At 35.8% G+C, this 27,561-nt stretch overlaps 2 protein-coding genes and 1 long non-coding RNA gene across 25 annotated transcripts in view; 2 read left to right on the top strand and 1 right to left on the bottom strand.

Annotated features, from left to right (window-relative positions):
- The window catches only part of drpr (multiple EGF like domains draper), a 103,974-nt gene that overhangs the window by 47,548 nt on the left and 28,865 nt on the right, over positions 1 to 27,561 (top strand). The gene's annotated exons all lie outside the window — the stretch shown is intronic.
- On the bottom strand, positions 12,362 to 12,755 carry LOC141402876 (uncharacterized). Its single transcript, XR_012412768.1, has 2 exons — positions 12,619 to 12,755; positions 12,362 to 12,548 (listed from the first exon to the last, which is right to left on the bottom strand). It is a non-coding gene; the product is annotated as an uncharacterized lncRNA (long non-coding RNA).
- LOC141402874 (uncharacterized) lies at positions 13,281 to 21,852 on the top strand. The gene is made up of 6 exons (XM_073984959.1): positions 13,281 to 13,773; positions 13,831 to 16,491; positions 19,300 to 20,712; positions 20,775 to 20,967; positions 21,043 to 21,300; positions 21,364 to 21,852. Exons 1-6 carry the CDS (start codon positions 13,701 to 13,703, stop codon positions 21,617 to 21,619), a joined length of 4,854 nt encoding a protein of 1,617 aa, XP_073841060.1. The 5' UTR covers positions 13,281 to 13,700; the 3' UTR covers positions 21,620 to 21,852.

Here is a 27,561-nt window from a genome sequence, read left to right as displayed (position 1 = left end):
CTCCCGATATCTCTCTCGTGCGCTACGCGTTGCTACTGATTGTGGAGTAGTCCTATATGCCGCATTTTTCTCCTCGGTAGCAGCACGACACTCCTGGTCATACTATGGTTTCCTTGGTGGAGGTCTCTGGTATCCAAGTACTGATTTTGCGGCTGTTTCCATGGAGTGGGCAATGTTTTGCCATTGGTCTGATATGTTATCGGGACGAGGGGTGCTTTGAGTAAGCAGTTGGCCCAGTTGAGTGAAATATGCTGTGGCTATCTGTTGTGATTGCAGCTTACCGACGTCTAACTTTCGTGTTGTGTCTGTTGGTACTTTGTTTGCTACGTTTAATCTGGTACGTACCTTTGCTGCAACAAGGTAGTGGTCCGAGTCTATGTTTGCACCTCGGAACGATCGCACATCCAACACGCTTGATGCATGTCTTCCATCTATCACAACGTGATCAATTTGATTTCTTGTTCTTTGATCTGGCTACATCCAGGCGCCCTTATGAATATCGAGATGATTAAATCTGGTACTGCTAACTACCATGTTTTTTGCAGCCGCAAAGTCTATCAGCCTATCAGCCTATCAGGACTGAATTTCCCGACTGTTGGGCCAAAGATATTCTTCTTTCCAATTTTGGCATTAAAATCGCCTAGTATAATTTTAATGTCATGGGCAGGGCAGCGGTCATAAGTTTCTTCTAAGCGCTCGTAAAAAATATCTTTGGTCTGTTCGTCCTTTTCTTCAGTGGGAGCATGAGCGCAAATAAAGCTGATGTTGAAGAATTTAGCTTTTATTCGAATTGCAGCAAGTCTTTCATTCACTGGGGTGAAGCTGGAGACCAGGTGTTTTAACCTCCGACCAACTACAAATCCGCAACCAAACTCATGCTTTATGTCATGGCAGCTGTAATACAGTGCGCCACCTTTAGGTGTTGTTGTGACGCCTTTCCCAATCCGTATTTTCGTATTCGTATTTCCTTCCTGTATGGCAGTAACATCGGCCTTGTACTTTTCAAGTACATCTGCCAATGCGAAAACTGCACCTTCTCTATAAAGAGTGCGAACATTCCAGGTGCAGATTCGCAGATCATGGTCCTTAAAACGTTTGCGGCGGTCGTCAACTTTAGAGGGGTTTGTTTTTCTATTCTTTCGTTTTTTCATTGTAGGCTGCTTTTTTCTGTTAAAGGTAGTTCCCCAGGTGACACCACGGGGAGCTCAGTGTCCACTTGAGATGAAAGAGGGACCAAGATATATCCTGCCTTGGTATCTTCCATCCCCTACGTCATCAGAAATGTTCCATAGAAAGAATATAGGAACAGACGATTATATATTCTAACTTAGGTAGTCAGAAATTTGTTCGTATAAAATTTTCAGAGAATATGGACATATTTTCCATAGAAAAAAATTTAGAAACTAGTTTAGGCTTCCTTCTATAAAAACCTGAACCTGACTTCACTTTGTTGGGGAGTAATCTAAGTCTGGAAAACCTATTTGGATCAAATGGTTTAATCCGATTTGATAAAATGAGAAAATATGTGAATAAAGTGTATATATAATTTATAAACCACATACAAATTATTATAATCCACAAAATTGACATAATTTAAAATAAAAATAATTTAACACATCCATTTCTGGTGTGACGTTACATTTACCTCCAATGCATTTCATAATCACTTCTGGCATTCTACTTTACATTTCATTAAAAGTTGAGTGACCTTCCTTCTTGTTTTTTGTAAGCTTTCTTTTTATTGACAAATTCTTTGTTGTTGTTGTTGTTCGTTCATTCGTTTCGTTCAGTAAAACGGTTCTCCTCCTCCTCCAATGTGAAATGCAAAGAATGACATTGTCATCATCACCAGCGTGACCGCTGGAAATTTTCAAAAAGTGTCACAAAAAGTATCATTTCTAGAAAAAAGTGGCACATGTGTTTCGAAAAAGTAGCACAAAAAGTGGCACACATTTTTCTTGTTATTAAAAACGGAAAACAATTGTTCTATTCCAGAACCTGCAAGAAGCTACTATTTTTTACTAAGATAAAATTATTTTCTTTATGTTTTTGGAAAAAAAAAATAGTAAAACAAAGTAGATTCTTGCAGTTCTGGAACAGACCTTAACAGCAACAATTAGTATATAAATATAAATAGTAAGTCCCAATCCACATTAAGCAAGTTTACTTGCGGCAAGTCTCTGTTTGTAGGAGGAGGGGATAGGAAAAGGAAAAAATTACCGTACTGGCAATTATCAGGATATTTTTTTATATTTTTCGTTATTTACATTGTTTGCCGGAACATAATTGCTTGTATAAGAGGCCTAATGTAAATCGAGACTAATTAATATACAATATATTAAATACATTCTAAAAAACATTCTTTGAACTGCTAAGGACTACTAACCCAAAAATAATATTGAATCACAGTTATTTTATAATTACTTGCAAAATATTGGTTATTTTCCCTCTAATAAGGAATCCACACAACTTTTTTTCTTATTGTACTGATTGAATTATCCGTAGAAATTCCCACAAAATTATTCCACGGAAGGTAATGACACTATAATGTAGATAGGATAACATTGCAAATATCTTCACTTGATAAGAAGTGTCTTGAGTGTACCCGTTATGCGGATCAAACTGCCTGACTACCATTACCAAACATTTTTGTTTGCCGCATGTTGCATCAACTCCCTAATTCCAAATCGTTTAGTTCGACGCTTTTTCTACACTCCCTTGTGATTAAACTTGAGATTACATTACAATATATCTAATTTAAAAAATAGTGTCACAAGGTATGAAAAAGTGTCACAAATTTTCAAAAAGTGGCACATTTGGTATCAACGTAAAAAAGTGGCACAGAAGTATCAATGCCGAAAAAAAGTGTCAAAATTGATACTTTAGTGGCACAACGGTCACACTGATCATCACCATCAGCCGTTACACTAACCCACCATGACATGCAAAATCCAAGTGAATTGGGTAGTAATGGTAGGTGGATGGGTGTGTAATTGAAATAAGCTAAGGTTTTTGCAAGCTTTAAGGGTTTGCCAATATGTGTCGAGTGAGCCGTAAGTCTTTAGATTACCAGCCAGCTAACAAAACAAAAGTGGATCATACATCTCGTATAGCAGCACAAATCGAATAACCTTGACACTCTTCTAATTATTTCATTTTACGTAATTAAATTTTGCAAATTTAAGTAGAAGTTCGTTGCCACATTTGAAAATGTGATGATGTCTAGCCTGAGAATTGAGGCAGCGATTGGGCTTCTTACTGCACAAACATTTTATTGGGGCGAGGAGTACTCTCATCACCAAATATTGGCCAATATTTTTAAGTAATCGACTTCTTTGTTTCTCTTGACGAATGGTAAAAACTTGAAACTCCCATGAAGTGATAAGATACATATGTATGTATGTATAAATTCATTTGTATCCACAAAAATTCCTATGATTATTACTGTTTTCCCTTTCAAATTTCCCCCTCTTTTTAAGTAATGGGGTACATATTCTCAGAACTTCTGAAATATTCATACACACATTACTATTATTAAATATAAAAAACAAAATTATTTAATTTAATTGTGTATAATGCGAAACAATTTCAATTGAAAAAAATAAAGCAACAGCAAAAAAGTGCACAATCAGAAACAGTAAAACGCCAAGTGAAGGAAGGTGGACAGCAGGAATGCACAGTTTGCAAAAAATAAAATGATGACGATCAAAAAAACAATATTTAATCATAGTTTGTTGATCACCACTAGCAACAACAACATAAACCGGCAGTGGACTAAGCAAAATAAATGGAGTGTCATTGTGTTTTAGGCACACACGGGTAGGGAGTGGACAATTTATTTTTGTTTATATAGAATGGAGGGTTTAACCCATGATTTTTATCGTACTTTAATTGTTATCTAAAGTTTTTTTATTATTGGAATTTGTTTTCCAAAAAGTATTTAAAGTATATTTGAGATTTCCTTTTTTTCTGCACGAGATAATAGCGCAGTTCGCTGCGAATATCTGTGTGGCACTTATTAAATGATTAATAAAGAAACCACTTATAAACAGCAACAACAACAACCGTAGTGAAAGAATCAACAGTATTTATATTATATGTATGTATATTCATATCCAGTCAAAATGCACTCACTCATCATCTGTGAATTACATGGATATTAAGTTCAGAGTGTGGGATGACAGATTTACAGTCACCGGGCATTGAAATAATTTGGGTATAAATTAAATACCCCTAACGAGGACATCTATTCTATAGAAGACCCCTAACGAGGTCCTCTTTTCTATAGAAGACCCCTAACGAGGTCTTCTATTCTATAGAAGACACCTAATGAGGTCTTCTATTCTATAGAAGCCACCTACCGAGGACTTCTATTTTATAGAAGGCTCCTAACGAGGTCTTCTATTCTATAGAAGACCCTATCGAGGTCTTCTATTCCATAGAAAACCCCTAACGAGGTCTTCTATTCCATAGAAGACACCTAACGAGGTCTTCTATTCCATAGAAGACCCCTATCGTGGTTTTCTATCTAACGAGGTCTTCTATTTTATAGAAGGCTCCTAACGAGGTCTTCTATTCTATAGAAGACACCTAATGAGGTCTTCTATTCTATAGAAGCCACCTACCGAGGTCTTCTATTTTATAGAAGGCTCCTAACGAGGTCTTCTATTCTATAGAAGACCCTAACGAGGTCTTCTATTCCATAGAAAACACCTAACGAGGTCTTCTATTCCATAGAAGACACCTAACGAGGTCTTTTATTCCATAGAAGACCCCTATCGTGGTTTTCTATTTTTTAGAAGTCCCCTAACGAGGTCTTCTATTTTATAGAAGGCTCCTAACGAGGTCTTCTATTCTATAGAAGACCCTAACGAGGTCTTCTATTCTATAGAAGACCCTAACGAGGTCTTCTATTCCATAGAAGACCCCTAACGAGGTCTTCTATTCTATAGAAGACCCCTAATGAGGTCTTCTATTCTATAGAAGACCAATGGCACAATTACCCAGGTAGTGGCATCGTAAAATTTTGAATATGTTATGTCAAAACTTTCTTTATGTTGTTGGGAAAATTACAACAAAAATACTTTTTTAATAAAGGGATTTGACTTCTCATATTCGATCAGCTGGTTTGATACCACTACCTGGTAGTTTTGCCATGAGAAGACCCCTAAAGAGTTAATCTATTCTACGGAAGACCCCTAACGAGGTCTTCTATTCTATGGAAGACCCCTAACGAGGTCTTCTATTCTATAGAAGTCCCCTAACGGGGTCTTCTATTCTATAGAAGACCCCTAACGAGGTCTGCCATTCTATAGAAGACCCCTAACGAGGTCTTCTATTCTATAGAAGACCCCTAACGAGGTCTTCTATTCTATAGAAGACCCCTAACGAGGTCTTCTATTCTATAGAAGACCCATAACGAGGTCTTCTATTCTATAGAAGACACCTAACGAGGTCTTCTATTCTATAGAAGACCCCTAACGAGGTCTTCTATTCTATAGAAGACCCATAACGAGGTCTTCTATTCTATAGAAGACCCCTAACGAGGTCTGCCATTCTATAGAAGACCCCTAACGAGGTCTTCTATTCTATAGAAGACCCCTAACGAGGTCTTTTATGCTATAGAAGACCCCTAACGAGGTCTTCTATTCTTTAGAAGACCCCTAACGAGGTCTTCTATTCTATAGAAGACCCCTAACGAGGTCTTTTATTCTATAGCAGACCCCTAACGAGGTCTTCTATTCTATAGAAGACCCCTAACGAGGTCTTCTATTCTATAGAAGACCCCTAACGAGGTCTTCTATTCTATAGAAGACCCCTAACGAGGTCTTATATTCTATAGAAGACACCTAATGAGGTCTCCTATTCTATAGAAGACATCTAACGAGGTCTTTTATTCTATAGAAGACACCTAACGAAGTCTTCTATACTATAGAAAACACCTAACGAGGTCTTCTATTCTATAGAAGACCCATAACGAGGTCTTCTATTCTATAGAAGACACCTAACGAGGTCTTCTATTCTATAGAAGACCCCTAACGAGGTCTTCTATTCTATAGAAGACCCATAACGAGGTCTTCTATTCTATAGAAGACCCCTAACGAGGTCTGCCATTCTATAGAAGACCCCTAACGAGGTCTTCTATTCTATAGAAGACCCCTAACGAGGTCTTTTATGCTATAGAAGACCCCTAACGAGGTCTTCTATTCTTTAGAAGACCCCTAACGAGGTCTTCTATTCTATAGAAGACCCCTAACGAGGTCTTTTATTCTATAGCAGACCCCTAACGAGGTCTTCTATTCTATAGAAGACCCCTAACGAGGTCTTCTATTCTATAGAAGACCCCTAACGAGGTCTTATATTCTATAGAAGACACCTAATGAGGTCTCCTATTCTATAGAAGACATCTAACGAGGTCTTTTATTCTATAGAAGACCCCTAACGAGGTCTTCTATTCTATAGAAAACACCTAACGTGGTCTTCTATTCTATAGAAGACCCCTAACGAGGTATTTTATTCTATAGAAGACCCCTAACGAGGTCTTCTATTCTATAGAAGACCCCTAACGAGGTCTTCTATTCTATAGAAGACCCCTAACGAGGTCTTCTATTCTATAGAAGACCCCTAACGAGGTCTTCTATTCTATAGAAGACCCCTAACGAGGTCTTCTATTCTATAGAAGACCCCTAACGAGGTCTTCTATTCTATAGAAGACCCCTAACGAGGTCTTCTATTCTATAGAAGACCCCTAACGCGGTCTTCTATTCTACAGAAGACCCCTTTCGTGGTCTTCTATTTTATAGAAGATCCCTAACGAGGTCTTCTATGCTATAGAAGACCCCTAACGAGGACTTCTATGCTATACAAGACTCCCTAACGAGGTCTTCTATTCTATAGAAGAACCCTAACGAGGTCTTCTATTCTATAGAAGACCCCTAACGAGGACTTCTATTCTATAGAAGACCCCTAACGAGGACTTCTATTTTATAGAAGACCCCTAACGAGGTCTTCTATTTTATAGAAGACCCCTAACGAGGACTTCTATTCTATAGAAGACCCCTAACGAGGACTTCTATTTTATAGAAGACCCCTAACGAGGTCTTCTATTTTATAGAAGACCCCTAACGAGGTCTTCTATTCTATAGAATACCGCTAACGAGGTCTCCTACGCTATAGAAGACCCCTAACCAGGTCCCCTAAAGAGGTCTTCTACTCTATAGAAGACCCCTAAAGAGGTCTTCTATTCTATAGAAGACCCCTAAAGATGTCTTCTATTCTATAGAAGACCCCTAACGAGGTCTTCTATTCTATAGAAGACCCCTAACGAGGTCTTCTATTCTATAGAAGACCCCTAACGAGGTCTTCTATTCTATAGAAAACCCCTAACAAGATCTTCAATTCTATAGAAAACCCCTATCGAGGTCTTCTATTCCATAAGAGACCCCTAACGAGGTCTTCTATTCCATAAAAGACCACTTAAGAGGTCTTCTATTCCATAGAAGACCCCTAACGAGGTCTTCTATTCTATAGAAGACCCCTTACGACGTATTCCATTCTATAGAAGACACCTACGGAGGTCTTCTAGGCTACAGAATACCCCTAACGAGGTCTTCTATTCTATAGAAGACCCCTAACGAGATCTTCCATTCTATAGAAGACCCCTAACGAGCTCTTCTATTCTATAGAAGACCCCTAACGAGATCTTCTATTCTATAGAAGACCCCTAACGAGGTTTTCTATTCTATAGAAGACCCCTAACGAGGTCTTCTATTCTATAGAATACCCCTAACGAGGTCTTCTATTCTACAGAAGACCCCTGTCGTGGTCTTCTATTTTATAGAAGATCCCTAACGAGGTCTTCCATTCTATAGAAGACACCTACGGAGGTCTTCTATTCTATAGAAGACCCCTAACGAGGTCTTCTATTTTATAGAAGATCCCTAACGAGGTCTTCTATTCTATAGAAGACCCCTGACGAAGTCTTCTATTCTATAGAAGACCCCTAACGAGGTTTTCTATTCTATAGAAGACCCCTAACGAGGTCTTCTATTCTATAGAATACCCCTAACGAGGTCTTCTATTCTACAGAAGACCCCTGTCGTGGTCTTCTATTTTATAGAAGATCCCTAAAGAGGTCTTCTATTCTATAGAAGACCCCTAAAAAGGTCTTCTATTCTATAGAAGACCCCTAACGAGGTCTTCTATTCTATAGAAGACCCCTAACGAGGTCTTCTATTCTATAGAAGACCCCTAACGAGGTCTTCTATTCTATAGAAAACCCCTAACAAGATCTTCAATTCTATAGAAAACCCCTATCGAGGTCTTCTATTCCATAAGAGACCCCTAACGAGGTCTTCTATTCCATAAAAGACCACTTAAGAGGTCTTCTATTCCATAAAAGACCACTTAAGAGGTCTTCTATTCCATAGAAGACCCCTAACGAGGTCTTCTATTCTATAGAAGACCCCTTACGACGTATTCCATTCTATAGAAGACACCTACGGAGGTCTTCTAGGCTACAGAATACCCCTAACGAGGTCTTCTATTCTATAGAAGACCCCTTACGACGTATTCCATTCTATAGAATAAACCTACGGAGGTCTTCTATTCTATAGAAGACCCCTAACGAGGTCTTCTATTCTATAGAAGACCCCTAACGAGGTCTTCTATTCTACAGAAGACCCCTTTCGTGGTCTTCTATTTTATAGAAGATCCCTAACGAGGTCTTCTATGCTATAGAAGACCCCTAACGAGGACTTCTATGCTATACAAGACTCCCTAACGAGGTCTTCTATTCTATAGAAGAACCCTAACGAGGTCTTCTATTCTATAGAAGACCCCTAACTAGGACTTCTATTCTATAGAAGACCCCTAACGAGGACTTCTATTTTATAGAAGACCCCTAACGAGGTCTTCTATTTTATAGAAGACCCCTAACGAGGACTTCTATTCTATAGAAGACCCCTAACGAGGACTTCTATTTTATAGAAGACCCCTAACGAGGTCTTCTATTCTATAGAATACCGCTAACGAGGTCTCCTACGCTATAGAAGACCCCTAACCAGGTCCCCTAAAGAGGTCTTCTACTCTATAGAAGACCCCTAAAGAGGTCTTCTATTCTATAGAAGACCCCTAAAGAGGTCTTCTACTCTATAGAAGACCCCTAACGAGGTCTTCTATTCTATAGAAGACCCCTAACGAGGTCTTCTATTCTATAGAAGACCCCTATCGAGGTCTTCTATTCTATAGAAGACCCCTATCGAGGTCTTCTATTCCATAAGAGACCCCTAACGAGGTCTTCTATTCCATAAAAGACCACTTAAGAGGTCTTCTATTCCATAGAAGACCCCTAACGAGGTCTTCTATTCTATAGAAGACCCCTTACGACGTATTCCATTCTATAGAAGACACCTACGGAGGTCTTCTAGGCTACAGAATACCCCTAACGAGGTCTTCTATTCTATAGAAGACCCCTAACGAGATCTTCCATTCTATAGAAGACCCCTAACGAGATCTTCCATTCTATAGAAGACCCCTAACGAGCTCTTCTATTCTATAGAAGACCCCTAACGAGATCTTCTATTCTATAGAAGACCCCTAACGAGGTTTTCTATTCTATAGAAGACCCCTAACGAGGTCTTCTATTCTATAGAATACCCCTAACGAGGTCTTCTATTCTACAGAAGACCCCTGTCGTGGTCTTCTATTTTATAGAAGATCCCTAACGAGGTCTTCCATTCTATAGAAGACCCCTAACGAGGTCTTCTATTCTATAGAAGACCCCTAACGAGGTCTTCTATTTTATAGAAGATCCCTAACGAGGTCTTCTATTCTATAGAAGACCCCTGACGAAGTCTTCTATTCTATAGAAGACCCCTAACGAGGCCTTCTATTCTATAGAAAACACCTAACGTGGTCTTCTATTCTATAGAAGACCCCTAACGAGGTGTTCTATTGTATAGAAGACCCCTAACGAGGTATTTTATTCTATAGAAGACCCCTAACGAGGTCTTCTATTCTATAGAAGACCCCTAACGAGGTATTTTGTTCTATAGAAGACCCCTAACGAGGTCTTCTATTCTACAGAAGACCCCTAACGAGGTCTTCTATTCTATAGAAGAACCCTAACGAGGCCTTCTATTCTATAGAAGATCCCAAACGAGGTCTTCTATTCTATAGAAGACCCCTTACGAGGTCTTCTATTCTATAGAAGACCCCTTACGAGGTCTTCTATTCTATAGAAGACCCCTAACGAGGTCTTCTATTCTATAGAAGACCCCTAACGAGGTCTTCTATTCTATAGAAGACCCCTAACGAGGCCTTCTATTCTATAGAAGACCCCTAACTACATCTTCTATGCTATAGAAGGCCCCTAACGAGGTCTTCTATGCTATATAAGGCCCCTAACGAGGTCTTCTATGCTATAGAAAACCCCTAACGAGGACTTCTATGCTATAGAAGACCCCTAACGAGGTCTTCTATTTTATAGAAGACCCCTAACGAGGTATTTATGCTTTAGAAGGCCCCTAACGAGGTCTTCTATTCTATAGAAGACCTCTAACGAGGTGTTATATTCTATAGAAGACCCCTAACGAGGTCTTCTCTTCTATAGAAGACCCCTAACCGAGGACTTCTATTATATATGTAGAAGACTCCTAACAAGGTCTTCAATTCTATAGAGGTCTTCTATTCTATAGGGGAATTCTATTAGAATGGAAGACCTCGTTAGGGGTCCTCTATAGAATAGAAGACACCTACGGAGGTCTTCTAGAAGAAATCTACGGAGATCTTCTAAAAGTTATTTTGTTTAAATTAGGGATTTGTTCTTAAGAAAAGTAGCTCCATCAATCTGTTATGCCCTTACGCCTAATTTTGCCATGAAAATTGCCTCCCTAAGCAAAACAAAGGCATAATTTTCTTCCCTATTTCTACTGTACCAATTTCGATCATGGATACTGTATAAAAACATGTATAGTTTGCATGTTTGTATTTGTGCGACAATTGGTTGAGTGGAATTGAAGATTTCAATCTGACTACTCTCTGACTACTAATGGAAAGCGTATTAATTTATTGTATGACTGGTACTGTAAAGCGCGTACATATTTTCTGTCTGGCTGGCCAATTTTGTTTTTATGTTTGCTTTCAAGTACTCATAGACTGAGTTGCAGCAGTCAAATACTACATTTGTAAGCTTCCAAGTGGCACACAGCGGCGGGCGCAGGTCGTTATAATTTACTTAAGAACATCATCAGAGAAACGGAAATGCCAAAAATATCCAAATGAAAACAGAGATTTTAATTGTTAATTCGTTTAAGATAACGAACTAATATATGAAATAGGATTGAAAGAAAAAACTCCGGAAAATCCTATGATTTTCAGGGATAAAAGTAGAAAAAGGAAGAAGACATACATATGAGACACATATGTACGTTTGATACAAAATAACAAAAGTTAGTCGGCATAATTTAGACACAATTCTTTTCCCCACAAAATTCGGCTAAAAATGTCTAAAAAAACGTAAAACTAGGTGCCAATTGGAGTAGCACAAATGGCCAAGACGCTTAAAAGACTCTACTAAATTGGCCTTCTATCCACCTATTTAAGTTAGTATTATTATTTGACTTCTTCTCTCATAGCTAGTGGTATCTTGAGACTCACTGTTCGTACTCGGCTATAAAAGTAGGGCCCATATATTTGAGCTAATATGAATTGGGTGCACTCATTGACATAAGAAAAGTCTCCCTTGTCCCATCATGGATGTTTGTGGCAACATATGCATGTAAGTCTCATAGCTATATAGTCGTTAAAAAGTTTCATTCGATTTCAAGACTTGCGCGACCTTCTGAAATAAAACAATGCCATAGATTTTACAATTCTTTCCCAAAATATATTATCCATAAATAACACCGGATTTCAACATCTAAAATATATGAATTCTTATAAAAACTCTTAATTTCTCTAGACACTGTTTGATGCTAGCAAATAAGGACAGAGTAAAACCCAGTAGGGTCAAAATAAACAATATTGGTGCAGAAAATAAAAGTGCAGTAAAATATAAAAGATCATTAAATTTCACTAAAATTATCCACCACAAAATTCGGCGTGTGGCGTTACGAAAATAAATTTTCCATAACGCAATATAACCGAATTTTATGGAGATTATTCTAAGAAATTTCCCAATGCACACAAATACGTTGAGAAGATAGCTAATGCAAGTTCTTAGGTGACCTTGTCTAAAACTATCCAATATTTTTACAAAAATATGGGTTATACGCTCCGCCAATTGTGGTGGTAAGTAACTAAGCATATAACATTGTATCAGGCACCATAGGCGATTTTCTTGTAAAATATTGAGAGACGATTTTGTAACTATTTGGGAATTTAATGCACGATGCGTTGATATTGGCAATAGAGCTTCGCTTTCACTATCACTTTCATGCGTTAAATTTAAATTTTGTACTTGAAATTTGTTCTTCTTGGGAATTTGTTGAAACATGCTGTAATCACCTTCATAATTGCCATTGTAACAGCCAAAGGAATTTTGAGATCTATTGGATTTGAAATAGAATGAGAAAATTGTTTAATAACTGTTTCTATTTTGAATACCTACAAACTTACATTTTCCTTGTAAGACTATGGCGCGAACGACTTGAGCATGGTATTACCTCATCAGTTTCATTTGTATTATCATTCAACACAGATAGAATATTTAAACCTTCCGGATAGTCGGACATTTTTCTGATTTTTGGTTAGTTTCTTTGGATTTTATTAAAAAAATACAACTGTTAGTTGTTTTGTTTTAAAAGTATTTTGACATTTAAAAAAATAAACCTAGAGTAATTAGTCGGTAACCAAAAATGCACTTGCTAAATATTATTAACTTTTTTCAACGTAACTTACATAACTGCATAAATGATGCTGTTTAGTGTAAAAAGTGGCAGTCCAAATGCACTTTCCCAGGCGCCATTTAGACGACAGGGTTTTCATCAAAATCTAGTGATAATTTATTTTTATTAATAAATAATTTAAGAAAGTACATATAAAATATTGGTACCTATCCCTGAGAGACAGTCGAGGTCCTTTGCCTTCGCATTTTGTTCTGTGAGCAACACAAACATTACTGAGGTAACAGCGAATGAACCCTTTACCCATTGTGATATTTATTTGTGGTAATTATTTATTTTCGAATTATTTAAGTAACTCCATTTCTTAAACAGTAATTTAGGAACACAAACCCCTCTTTTAGTAAGTGATAAACCGTTTCTCTTTGTTTTGTAAAGGAGAGCTGTGTTCAATTTGTATAAATCTCTGTATAGCTGTGTTCATTAAACACAGCTCACACGACGATAACGGCGTTGGCATTCAACTTTATATTTACGGCGCAACTCTGCAAACCATTCGACTTGGGTTTTATTCGTCGCCTGCTTCCCGTTATTTTTATTTTGGTTATTTTCGTTTATCGTTTGATCTGTTTTGTACTACTCATTCTTATTCACCAAAGTGAACCATTGTGAGAAAGAATCGCGAATCGCCATTTTAAAAGCGCCGTTGGTATCATTTGAATTGGACGCCAAGTGAATTTGTGTAATTTTTCTCATATTGCTACGTATTTTTTGTGTTTCGTGTTAAGAAAATAAATAAAAGACCAAAGAAAAGAAATATAAATAAACAAAGTGCAAAGGATAAATGTGGAAAATAAGATGGAAGAAGAACCTGTATATCGCTTATTGCAAGCCATAGATCCTTCAAAGATAAAAGTTCCCATTAGCGAACGTAAGTGTGGTGGTTACGAATAAAAGCAAATAACATTAATAAATAAATAATTTTTAGGTTTTTCCAAACTAACTTTGTCATCAAACAAAAAGAAACAACAACCAGAAATTAAAGAACCCAATGATGAAGAAGTAGAACTTCTTGCTCAACCAAATCCATGTAACATCACATCGCGCGAGAAACGTCAAAGTGCTAGCCGCAATTTACTGGAACAACTTTCCCAAGAAAGTGATCGTGAAGTTGTTGCAAAGAATCCATTGCTGCGCAGTGAATCTTCTAAGGAACAAAGTGACGAAATGAATTCCAGCCATTTACCACAACAATATGAGACAATGGATCCATTAAATGTTACCGAAGACGATGATGATTACCAAGAGCCAGAACAAGATGATGCAGAAAAGGAATTAGAGACAGATGAAGATAATGAATCTGTGGAATTGCCACAACATTTAGATGTGGCCGTTGATGAATTATCGCAGAAAATATCAACTATAGATTTACTTGCTCGACCAATATCTACAATATCCATTTCCTCAACATGCAGTTCATCGGAGCCCTTAAATGAGGTAACACAGTTGGTATCCACAGAAAGTCAAAGATCTAGTATGGGAGTAGAGCCACGTCTCAATATTATTGAAGTGCCCATAACAAAAGTTTTTAAAAAGGAAATTGTTACCGTGGAACCAACAACCCGTATAGAACATCGTGAAACACGCACATCATATGAAATGACTGAAGACGAGGAGGAAGAGGATGGTACTACATCTGAAGATAAAGCCATTACAATTTCTGATAGTTCAGTTAGTGGAGAAAATAAGGAATCCGAAGATCCCAGTGATATGGCCATGTCCACAATTAATACCATAAGAGGAAATTTAGCTGGTCTAAGTCCTGATAAAATGGCACGTATGGCTGCTTTCTTAAAAGATGTTTCCATGGAACAGAGAAATTTACAAGAAAATGGATGTGATATTACCTTGGATAATTTTGAATATGAAGAGAATTCAAAACACTGCGAATTGGAGAAAATCACGAAGGCAAGAATAATAGCCACAGCTGATACAGAATCAGTGACACCTGATGCAGATGATGATGAAGATTATAATACGAAATCTCTCAAAGAGAAACAGGAAAGGCTGAAAGCATATCTGGGTGAAACTGAAGGAAAAGACACATCGATAGAAGAGGAAGAAGAAAATGTCCATAGACTTGCAAACGACGAGACAAAAGACAATTCCGTAATGACAGATTTGCAAGTTAGCCCTACACAACCGCCATGTGATGATAAAACTCCACAAAATAAGGCACGGTTAATTGCCAATGCTGAAACACAAGAAAATAGTGTAATATACTCCTCTCCAGACGATGAATTGAAAACCCCGAAACCTCATGACAATTCTAGTAAACAGCCTAGAAGATTAGCTTCTGCTGATACCGAAGAAAATACTTATATGACGGAAGAAATACCTGAACCAATTTACAAGACTCCCATAAAGTCCTACGGTACACGTAATTATGCTTTGGATGAAACAGAAGATAATACCCAAATGAATTATTCAACTTCCTCAAATGAAGTAGACACCAGAGGAAAAGATGATGCTTTACGCTTGGCCCACAATGAAACGGAAGTTAATACAGAAGTTTCAACACATTCTCCAAGAAATATGGCTGAAGATGAAACGCAAGCAAATACCTCGCTATCTGATACCACTAGTTCTGAAAATAGAAATATACACAAGAATTTAGCGCAAGCAGATACAGAAGTCAATACCTCCGTTTTTATACCCTCAAGTCCAGAAATGAAAACTCCACAAAAATCATTTAACAATTCGATTAATTCTTGTATCAGTGAATCTCCTCCCATAAACAAATCTGCTCCTGACCATTCCATTACCATTTTAGAAACTGACGATGAAATAGAAAATAGTCAAACGCAACCATCTACAAGTCCACAATCGAATGACAATAATAAACTTTCAACAAGTCTACACAATGGCGAAGATAGTAGCGAAATCTATAGCGAAAGTGAGACCGACACTGATGATCAAATGTCACAAATTCAAATGTCCATGGCAAATATAAATATATCGGCTAAAATAAATATACAAATCACTGTAACTGATTCCACAGAACCCAGTAGTGAGGATGGTGATTATTCTGACAAACAGAGACGTAGTACAATGGAATCATTACCTGAACAACCTCAACAAAGCAGAGAGACTGACAGTGATGATGCTTATAGTCAGCAGCGAGAACAGCAGGAAGATACACCATCAAATGGTAGAAAGAAAGCTGAAGCAACACCTAGCAATAAAACTATTGTTAGGCAATCTAGGAAAACGCCCGTTAAAAATGGAAACCATTTGGAGCGTACTCCCAATAAAGAGATTGGTGGCCAAAACAAGGATTCACCTAAAGCGGATAGTCCAAATAATTTAGATGATTCTTGCATGATTGTCGAAGAAGATGAAGAATTTGTTGATGCTGCCCAAAAGCTTTTAAATAAACTCTATGGTAATTCATGGCAAACCCCCGATGTTATTCGTACTCTAAAAAGAACATCGGATAGTGCTGATAAAACAATGAAAAATTCGAGTGTTAACAAAAAGTCCTCACCACCCCGAAAAACTAAGGAAAAACCACAACTTGCCGTTGTTGATAAGGAAATGAGCAGCCTTCGCGTGACTGATGAGAGCACGTTGTGCGATTTCAGCATTTGTAAGTAAAAAAAAAAATGTTTGATAAGTATTTAAAATCCGTTTTCAGATTATATTGGACTGTTCTGTGATTACGTCAGATACTCAGGATTTCTTGTTTTCAAATGTTGATGAATCGATCCAGCCTTAACGTTGTGGTTTTGGTTCCTCATAAAAATCTTAAAAAATTCAATTTTTTTTCTTTGGTTGCTCATAATCCTAAAAAATCCACGTTTATTGATGCCTTTTGTGGCTCCAAAAATGCTTAAAAAATCCACGTTTATTGATGCCTTTGGTGGCTCCAAAAATGCTTAAAAAATCCACGTTTATTGATGCCTTTGGTGGCTCCAAAAATGCTTAAAAAAATCCACGATTATTGATGCCTTTGGTGGCTCCAAAAATGGTTAAAAAATCCACGTTTATTGATGCCAAATATGTTTAAAAAATCCACTTCATTTGATGCTTTTTGTGGCTCCCAGAAATGTTTAGAAAATCCACGTTTATTGATGCCTTTGGTGGCTCCCAAAAGTGTTTAAAAAATGCACTTTATCGATGCCTTTTGTGGCTCCCAAAAATGTTTAAAAATCCACATTTATTGATGCCTTTGGTGGCTCCCAAATATGTTTAAAAAATCCAAGTTTATTAATGCCTTTGGTGGCTCCCAAAAATATTTAAAAAAGTCACGTTTATTGATGCCTTTGGTGGCTCCCAAAAATATTTAAAAAAGTCACGTTTATTGATGCCTTTGGTGGCTCCCAAAAATGTTTAAAAAATCCACATTTATTGATGCCTTTGGTGGCTCCCAAAAATGTTTAAAAAATCCAAGTTTATTCATGCTTTTGGTGGCTCCCAAAAATATTTAAAAAATCCACGTTTATTGATGCCTTTGGTTGCTCCTAAAAATGTTTAAAAAATCCACGTTTATTGATGCCTTTGGTGGCTCCCAAATATGTTTAAAAAATCCACGTTTAGGGATGCCTTTGGTGGCTCCCAAAAATTTTTAAAAAATCCACTTTTATTGATGCATTTGGTGGCTCCCAAAAATGTTTAAAAAATTCACGTTTATTGATTCCTTTGGTGGCTCCCAAAAATGTTTAAAGAAATCCACGTTAATCGAAGCCTTTGGTGGCTCCCAAAAATATTTAAAAAATCCACGTTCATTGATGTCTTTGGTGGCTCCCAAAAATGTTTAAAAAATCCACGTTTATTGATGCCTTTGGTGGCTCCGAAAAATGTTTAAAAAATCCACGTTTATTGATGCTTTTGGTGGCTCCCAAAAATGTTCAAAAAATTCACGTTTATTGATGCCTTTGGTGGCTTCCAAAAACGTTTAAAAAATACAAATTTATTCATGCCTTTGGTGGCTCCCAAATATGTTTAAAAAATCCACGTTTACGGATGCCTTTGGTGGCTCCCAAAAATTTTTAAAAAATCCACTTTTATTGATGCATTTGGTGGCTCCCAAAAATGTTTAAAAAATTCACGTTTATTGATTCCTTTGGTGGCTCCCAAAAATGTTTAAAGAAATCCACGTTAATCGAAGCCTTTGGTGGCTCCCAAAAATATTTAAAAAATCCACGTTCATTGATGCCTTTGGTGGCTCCAAAAATGCTTAAAAAAATCCACGTTTATTGATGCCTTTGGTGGCTCCAAAAATGCTTAAAAAATCCACGTTTATTGATGCCTTTAGTGGCCCCAAAAATGCTTAAAATAATCCACGTTTAATGATGCCTTTGGTGGCTCCCAAAAATGTTTAAAAATGGGAGCCTTTGGTGGCTCACAAAAATTTTTAAAAATCCACGTTTATTGATGCCTTTGGTGGATCCCAAATTTTTTTAAAAAGTCCACGTTTATTGATGCCTTTGGTGGCTCCCAAAAATGTTCAAAATTCCACGTTTATTTATGTCTTTGGTGGCTCCCAAAAATGTTTAAAAATTCACGTTTATTGATGCCTTTGGTGGCTCCCAAAAATGTTCAAAAAATCCACATTTATTAATACCTTTGGTGGCTTCCAAAAAAAAAAATCCAAATTTATTCATGCTTTTGTTGGCTCCCAAAAATGTTTAAAAAATCCAGGTTAATTGATGTTTTGGTGGCTCCCAAAATTTTTTTAAAAAATCCACGTTTATTGATGCCTTTGGTGGCTTCCAAAAATGTTTAAAAATTCACGTTTATTGATGCCTTTGGTGGCTCCCAAAAATGTTCAAAAAATCCACATTTATTAATACCTTTGGTGGCTTCCAAAAACGTTTAAAAAATACAAATTTATTCATGCCTTTGGTGGCTCCCAAAAATGTTCAAAAAATCCACGTTTATTGATGCCTTTGGTGGCTCCCAAATTTTTTTAAAAAATCCACGTTTATTAAAGTCTTTGGTGGCTCCCAAAAATTTTTAAAAAAAATCCCCGTTTATTGATGCCTTTGGTGGCTCCCAAAAATGTTCAAAAAATCCACATTTATTAATACCTTTGGTGGCTTCCAAAAACGTTTAAAAAATCCAAATGTATTCATGCCTTTGGTGGCTCCCAAAAATGTTTAAAAAATCCAGGTTAATTGATGTTTTGGTGGCTCCCAAAAATTTTTAAAAAATCCACGTTTATTGATGCCTTTGGTGGCTCCCAAAAATTTTTAAAACATCCACGTTTATTGATGCCTTTGGTGGCTACCGTTTATAGATCTGGGTTCTCGTTTCCCAGTGGTCTGGCAATCAACCGAAGGTCCTTTTACTTGTTTTTATTTTATATTCTGAAAACGGATTTAAAATGCATTTGTCAAATGTTCTATAAACTTGTATAACAATTTTCTCACAAAACATATGCATTTATTTGAAGTTCGCAAAAATATTGTCAAAACAAATTTGGATTCAACGCGGTTGGTAACACCGAAAACAAAATCAAAAAAGGCAGCCACGAGTAGCTGCCATACTGAGCCAAGGAATGTAGATCGTGCCAAAAACGCATTGAAAACTCACAACGAACGTGACAATGTCTTTAAAGCTCCCCAAACAGAGTTGAGAAAACCACCTCCAAGAACTCCTGCCATGGCCAAGTTGTCAGCAAATCAAATACGATCACAAAATGAAAGATGGCGTCAGCTAATAGATGATACAGATTCCGAATCGGAAGGTAATAATGCCTCAGATGATGATGATGCTGACAAATCCGATGATGAATCATGGAAGGCAAGTGATGTCGCAGAAGAGGATAGTGATTTTGAGCTATCTCCTGTCAAGCCCAAGGATAAATCGAAGAGAAATGCGACCAACAAAAAGGATAAAGGCAATAGTAAATCAACAAGTAAGAAAAACGCTCGTATGCAAGAAACTTCATCTAATGGCGAAGAGTCGGGAAAAGTAAGTGAGGCAGCTAGTGATGGCGAACTGTCACCCACAAAGGCCAAGAGAAATGTTACCAACAAAAAGCCGCCAACTGCAAACAAGAAAACCACACGTAAACATCAGAGTTCCACCAATGAAGATAGCGATGACGGCAAATCAAGCGAATCCTGGAAACAGGATGATGATGATGAGTCGAATTCGGATAGTGACTTTGAACCTAAAACCCGCAGAAACAAAAGAAATAATAACAACAATAACAACACCAAAACTACTAAAACCCAGAAAAATGCCAAACATTCCGATGATCAATTGGTCTATTTGGATTTGTCTAAAGAGGAAGTTTCCATCATGGAAGATGTACCCGAAAGTCCGCCAGCAAATCATGATGCCACATTTGCTTCACGTTTAAATGACATTCTCAAGACTTGCCGTCACGAAGACAAACCAAAATTGCCCTCATCAGCAAAGTCTACTAAAACCAAACGTAAATTATTTACTCCCATGTTTGGCCATGATTTGGAGGGCGATGATGTTGCCCTACCCGAAATTGTCGAAAAAGAAAATAAGAAAATATTGGTTGAAGAATCGGAAAGTATAATACTAGATAATGCAACGTGTCCATTTGATGCCAAAGGAAGACCCAAAAAGTTGGATATTTACAATAAACAACTGGAGTCCGTTAAGGCAGGGAAACCCATATTTAAATTGACACCATCACCGAAAAAGGCTAGTGCTGCGACGACGCCACTCAGGGAGAAGGTGAACGAGACGCCCAATTCGAAAACTAAATCAAATAATAAAATAAAGCCGCAAACTCCCACCACAGGTCGAAAGGGAGATCCCAAAAAGTTGGATGATCTTTGCCCAACACCAGATTATAAATATAGTTTTTTGAAATCCCTAGATGGTAGGTGGAACAAAGGTTGTGAAAATGCCCAGTTTGATATTAATTTTCTTCTTTGGTTCTAGTTACCGTTAGCAAGGCATTTTGCCATCCGGATGCCCTGATTTATCGTGAAAGTTATGGCAAAAAGAAAGAAGATTTGGCCAATATTCTCTATGAAATGTACAATAAACAGTTGTTTGGGAATAAACTTGATGTTCCCTTGACATGGAATAAGAAGCTTTCAAACACTGCTGGTCGATGTTTGAATAAGAAAAAGTAAGGCAGTTTTAGAATTGCATTATTGAAATGGAAATTATACTCAATCGCCTATTTGAAATGTATCTTTTTCAGGCTTGGTGTACGCTCCTGTGTCATAGAGCTGAGTGAAAAGGTTCTAACCAGTGCCGATCGTTTGCGTTGCACTCTCATTCACGAATTGTGTCATGCCGCCACCTGGATATTTAATGGTGAGGGTGGTCACGGGCGTACATGGAAGATGTGGGCACAAAAAGCGAATGCCACATTTCCGGAAATACCCAAAATTGGTGTATGCCATCAGTATGATATAGAATATAAATATACCTACAAATGTACACTGTGTGGAGCAAAGTAAGCTGAAACCAACCATTTATATAAGCGAATTGGAATATTTATATAAAATTTTTCTTTCAGATCTCATGCCCATTCAAAATCAAAAAAAGTTGAAAATATACGCTGTTCCTATTGCCACGGTGCCATTGAAATCTTTCTCAACAAAAAAGACAAGGAAGGCAATATTATACCGACACCTGTCAGAGAACCAACTGGATTTGCTAAATTTGTCAAGGACAATTACAAGAAATACAAACGTGATGATGCCAAACATGCTGATATAATGAAAATATTAAGCAATGAATTTGCCACATTGAAATTGAAAAACGGCAATTGATCAGATCGTCGTCGTCATATATGGAGAAAAAAGTTTTAAAATGTCATTTTCTTTAAAAGACTTCGTTTATGTGCATTTATATTTTCTAGTTCATATGAAAAAAAAATTGTATTTACTTATTTTTATGACTTATTTTGTAGCGATATTCATAAGTTCTTAACTTAGTGATTCGATTTTGTGTTATATTTTTAAGGAGGCATTTGTGAGAATAAAACGTTTATAAAATTGGAGACTATGTATGTTGCTTTATTATCTGCATATTATCATCAGGAAACACTGCAATTACCTGCAGGATGTTGAAAAGATTACACGAAGGATGAAAACTCTTTTGATACTAACCTGTACAGAGAGGCTTGGTATAATTTTGAATGCGTAGGGCTGTTTTATAATGTGGTAAGTGCCGATTTGAATCGCAAGGTAAATATCATTCTTCATTCTTATATTTAATCAGGGTCTATCTTCAGTTCTGGGAATGCGGCTACTTCGATCTACTGGAGTTAGTTGAGTAGGTTTGGCATGCCAGTTGAAAAGGTGCAGTGTGTCGTGCGGGCATGTGCCGCGTTCTGGACAGATGTTTTGGATGGTGTCATCAATCCTTGCTCTATAGGAATTTAGACGACTGCACTATCCCGAGCGTAGTTGAACTAAAACTACTCTTGGGGGCGAAAGCAAATATGATGCGAAAGTTAAATGCGTTAAGAGTACACAAGCGCAAACGCTTTCGCAAAATAAACTGAAAATATGGCAACGCTTTAGCAAAATAAACGAAAATATGGCAACGCTGGTTGCACAATGTAAACAATAGCGAAGAATGAGAAAAAGAAATGTCAAAAAATGGAAATAAAAACATTTTAAAAAAATATTTGTTCGGTACGTGCGTTTTTAAAACCTTCGAATCGTTTATAACAAAAAATATAATTATGGATTCGGTGGCGGAACGGCTTACGAGGAGAAAATCTTTTTGTTACATCGCTCACATCGCAATCATAACATTTATCAGCAGACAGATACGCCATTAGACTTTAGTAATCTCCAAAATTCTTTACTATTTCTTGCACTATCAAATAGCATGGAATGGACTGGTCTTTTTGCCTTACGGACAACTGATTTTGCTTTATTGCGGGCCTTAAACAAATTTTCCAATTTTCTATTTCTAGATCATGTAGATCTTGTCCTGCATGGGTGTTGGGGTCCTATCCACTATATGGTGATTATGATGGCTCTAACATAACACCCGAGTGCGTGTCAGGGCGACATTCTGACAAGTTTGAATATCTTACCATCACGTTGCCTTACATTTGCGGACCAAACTCCATAGCTCCACAGACCTACTTATCGCGTTATATGTGGTCAACAAGGTTTCTTTATCTGCACCTTAAGTGCTGCCGGTTAGAGACTTGAGGACCTTGTTCCTACATTTCTGTGGAGATGGCTTGCAGAGCTGTTGTCGTGATGTGATGCTTTCAGAATCCATGCTTGTTTTACTTTAATTGTTGTTAAATAAAAGACAATATTTAATAGTACTAAAGGTTTAAATGATTTATTGGATGATGAGCGTTCACAGCTACTAACTTAGAAAATATTATGAAATTACAAGACTACTGAGAGTGATTACTGAGAATGAAGTGGCGGTTGAATAAGAGTGTTGCCATATTGACAGTGTTGTAATACGTGATGCCACTCCACTAGTGTTGCAATATGCGATGCCATATTGTTATTGTGGGATGTGTCCCTAACAATGCTGATGATCGAAAACTGGATAGCTATTTCTGACGCTGGGAGGACTAAGGCCTCAAGGGTCTTTGCTACGGGCGACAAAAGCAAAATCGGCCTGTACGATTCACTTTTCTGGCTAGTACTCTTCTCTTCCCCTGTCAAACCGCATATAATTAACTTGACTGACGTTTCAAACTTGGCCGGAGGGTTGTCTGTTCGATATTCTTAAACAGTGTGGAGTGCTAAACAGTATCAAAAGTTTTTGATAAGTCAAGCGCGACAATCACTCTTCTATCACACGACTTACTCTGTTTAAGTCCTCTACTAATATGTGTGGAGATGATGAGCAGCACTGTTGTCGTGCTGCTTACGGAATCCATGCTGATGATCAGCAACTGGGTAGCTATTTTTGACGCTGGAGGGCCTCAAGGGTCTTAGGTACGGGCGACAAAAGTAAAATCGGTCTGTGCGATTCACCTTTGCTGCCATCATCACAATGAGGGTGGCTAGCGACAAGTTGAGAACTTTAGTAAGATACTTTTCTCCCGGCGCATCCAGCTGTTTAAGCATTACCATTGAGATTCCATCAGGACCCAACGCTTTGAATGATTAAGCGTTCCTGATGACATTCGCAACATCATCTATTATAAATTGTGGTGGTTCATCCTCGACAGGAAGAGATCTTATGCGACGTTGTACTCTTCTCTTTGACAATTACTCCAATTGTGCCCGACAAACTGTCGACTAAAATAACTTGCACACCTCTTCGGATCAATCAGCGTAACGTCTCCAAACGTAACTGAGGTCCTGCCTGCGGTTACTTTCCTCACAAAGGTTCAACATTTTCGCTTAAGCGCGGATGGTCTTCATGGGAATATCAAAGAGATTTTTAATTTTGCACCTTGTTCGAGGTAATTCCCACCAAGATTTTAGGAAAGAGCTTGTCACATCCATCTTCATATGCATTGCATCACCACAGCATTGTTTGAATGAGAGTCTCAGAGGAGATAGAAAATATGTTAAAATTCGCTCTTTCCCGATCAGCTCTTATATCTTATATGTTTGGAAAGAGTGAAAAGAATGGATGGCCAGATTTTATTCTCGACAAATTACAAAAAATATTTCTAAAAAACCTAAGATTTGTTAAAGAATATTTTTAAAAAATCCACGATTTGTTGAAAAAATTTAACAAAAAATCAATGTTTTGTTGAAAAAAAATTTAAAAAAAAATCAACGATTTGTTGAAAAATATTTTTAAAAAATCCACGATTTGTTGAAAAAAATTAACAAAAAATCAACGATTTGTTGAAAAAAATTAACAAAAAATCAACGATTTTTGTAAAAAAAAATTAAAAAAAAAATCCACGATATGTAAAAATATTTTTAAAAAATCCACGATTTGTTAAAAATATTTTTAAAAAATCCACGATTTGTTAAAAATATTTTTAAAAAATCCACGATTTGTTTAAAATATTTTTAAAAAATCCACGACTTTTAAAAAATATTTTTAAAAAATCCACGATTTGTTTAAAATATTTTTAAAAAATCCAAGATTTGTTTAAAATATTTTAAAAAATCCACGATTTGTTTAAAATATTTTTAAAAAAATCCAAGATTTGTTTAAAATATTTTTAAAAAATCCACGATTTGTTTAAAATATTTTTAAAAAATCCACGATTTGTTTAAAATATATTTAAAAAATCCAAGATTTGTTTAAAATATTTTTAAAAAATCCACGATTTGCTTAAAATATTTTTAAAAAATCCACGATTTGTAAAAATTATTTTAAAAAATCCACGATATGTAAAAATATTTTTAAAAAATCCACGATATGTAAAAATATTTTTAAAAAATCCACGATATGTAAAAATATTTTTAAAAAATCCACGATATGTAAAAATATTTTTAAAAAAATGTAAAAATATTTTTAAAAAATCCACGATATGTAAAAATATTTTTAAGAAATCCACAATATGTAAAAATATTTTTAAAAAATCCACGATATGTAAAAATATTTTTAAAAAATCCACGATATGTAAAAACATTTTTAAAAAATCCACGATATGTAAAACATTTTTAAAAAATCCACGATTTGTTAAAAATATTTTTAAAAAATCCACGATTTGTTAAAAATATTTTTAAAAAAATCCACGATTTGGTAAAAAATATTTTCAAAAAAATTCACGATTTGTTAAAAAATATATTTAAAAAATTAACGATTTGCTAAAAAATATATATATAGAAAATCCACGATTTGTTGAAAAAAATTAAAAAAAAACCGATTTGTTAAAAAATATTTTTAAAAATTTACGATTTGTTAAAAAATACTTTTAAAAAATCCACGATTTGTTAAAAATATTTTTAAATTATCCACGATTTGGTAAAAAAATATTTTTATATTATCCACGATTTGGTAAAAAATATTTTATATTATCCACGATTTGTTAAAAAAAAATTTGTTAAAAATATTTTTAAAACATCCACGATTTGTAAAAAAATATTTTTAAATAATCCACGATTTGCTAAGAAATATACGTAAAAAAATTCACGATTTGTTAAAAAATATGTTTAGAAACTCTACGATTTGTTAAAAAATATTTTTAAAAGAATCCACGATATGTTAAAAAATATTTTTTGTTAACAAATATTTTTTTAAATCCACCATTTGTTTAAAAAATATTTTTAAAAAATACACGATTTGTAAAAAATATTTTTAAGCCCCACGATTTAAAAAAAATATATTTTTAAAAAATCCACGATTTGCTAAGAAATATATTTAAAAAATCTACGATTTGTTAAAAAATATTTTTAAAACAATACGATTTATTAAAATTTTTTTTAAAATGTCCACGATATGTTAAAAAATATTTTTTGTTAACAAATATTTTTTTTAAATCCACGATTTGTTAAAGATAATTTTTCAAAATTCACTTACAAAAAAATTAGTATCCATTAAAAAACAAGTAAGAACAGACTATAGTCGGACGGGGCCGACCATGTGATACCCTATACCACTATCCCTGTGCACTAGCTTTCCGGGCTAGCTGTTATAAGATGTGCATTAGAAATTTTACCAATTTTCACACAAAAGTTTTGATCAATTTAACCCGCTAAATATTATCCGATCATACCGTTGACTTGCACGCTACTTCTTCATCTCAAACCAAAACTACGTTTAAAATTTCGCGCCGATCGGACTATTATTGCGACCTACAGAGCGGCTACAAAATCGAGCAAAAATTTTGTTTTTGGTCCATTTCATCCCTTTAACATTTCACGATCATCGCCAAAAACTAATCAGTTCTATTCTGGTCCAAACCCGACCTCCATACTAAATTTCGTGACAATCGGTCCATAATTGCGGCCTCTAGCTTGATTACAATTTTTAATGGACGGACAGACGGACGGACGGACGGACGGACACACATCGCTAAATCGCTTTATCTCGTCGAGATATGAAGTTTGGTATACCACATGAGGGGTCTACGACGAATATTTCGCGGCGTTACATGAATTTTTGGGAAAACAAACTTATTATACCCTTTTCCACATTGTGGTATAGGGTATAAAAATTAAAATCCAAGATTTACAAAAAAAAAAAATATTTTTATAAATTGACGATTAAAAAGTATTTTTAAAAATCGACGATTTAAAAGTATTTTTAAAAATCCACGATTTGTAAAAAATATTTTTAAACCCCACGATTTAAAAAAATATATATTTTTAAAAAATCCACGATTTGCTAAGAAATATATTTAAAAAATCTACGATTTCTTAAAAAATATTTTTAAAACAATACGATTTATTAAAAATTTTTTTAAAATGTCCACGATATGTTAAAAATTATTTTTTGTTAACAAATATTTTTTTTAAAATCCACGATTTGTTAAAGATAATTTTTCAAAATTCACTTACAAAAAAAATTAGTATCCATTAAAAAAAAATAAAATCCAAGATTTACAAAAAAAATCGACGATTTAAAAGTATTTTTAAAAATCCACGATTTACAAAAAGTATCTATTTCTAAAAATCCACGATTAAAAAATATTTTTAAAAATCCACGATTAAAAAATATTTTTAAAAATCCACGATTTAAAGAAAATATGTTTAAAAATCGTCGAATAAAATATGTGTTTAAATATCCACGATTCCCATCCCATCCCCATCCTCAACTGCATCAGTACACCACCCGACTTCATAACCTCTGAACGCAGTGCAATGCTTTT

This window comes from Musca autumnalis, unplaced genomic scaffold (assembly GCF_047663935.1).
Source record: "Musca autumnalis isolate F117 unplaced genomic scaffold, ASM4766393v1 scaffold_4, whole genome shotgun sequence".
In the NCBI taxonomy this organism is placed as follows: domain Eukaryota; kingdom Metazoa; phylum Arthropoda; class Insecta; order Diptera; family Muscidae; genus Musca; species Musca autumnalis.
The sequence above is the reverse complement of the archived record's forward strand: the minus strand, read 5'-3'. Positions and strand labels throughout refer to the sequence as shown.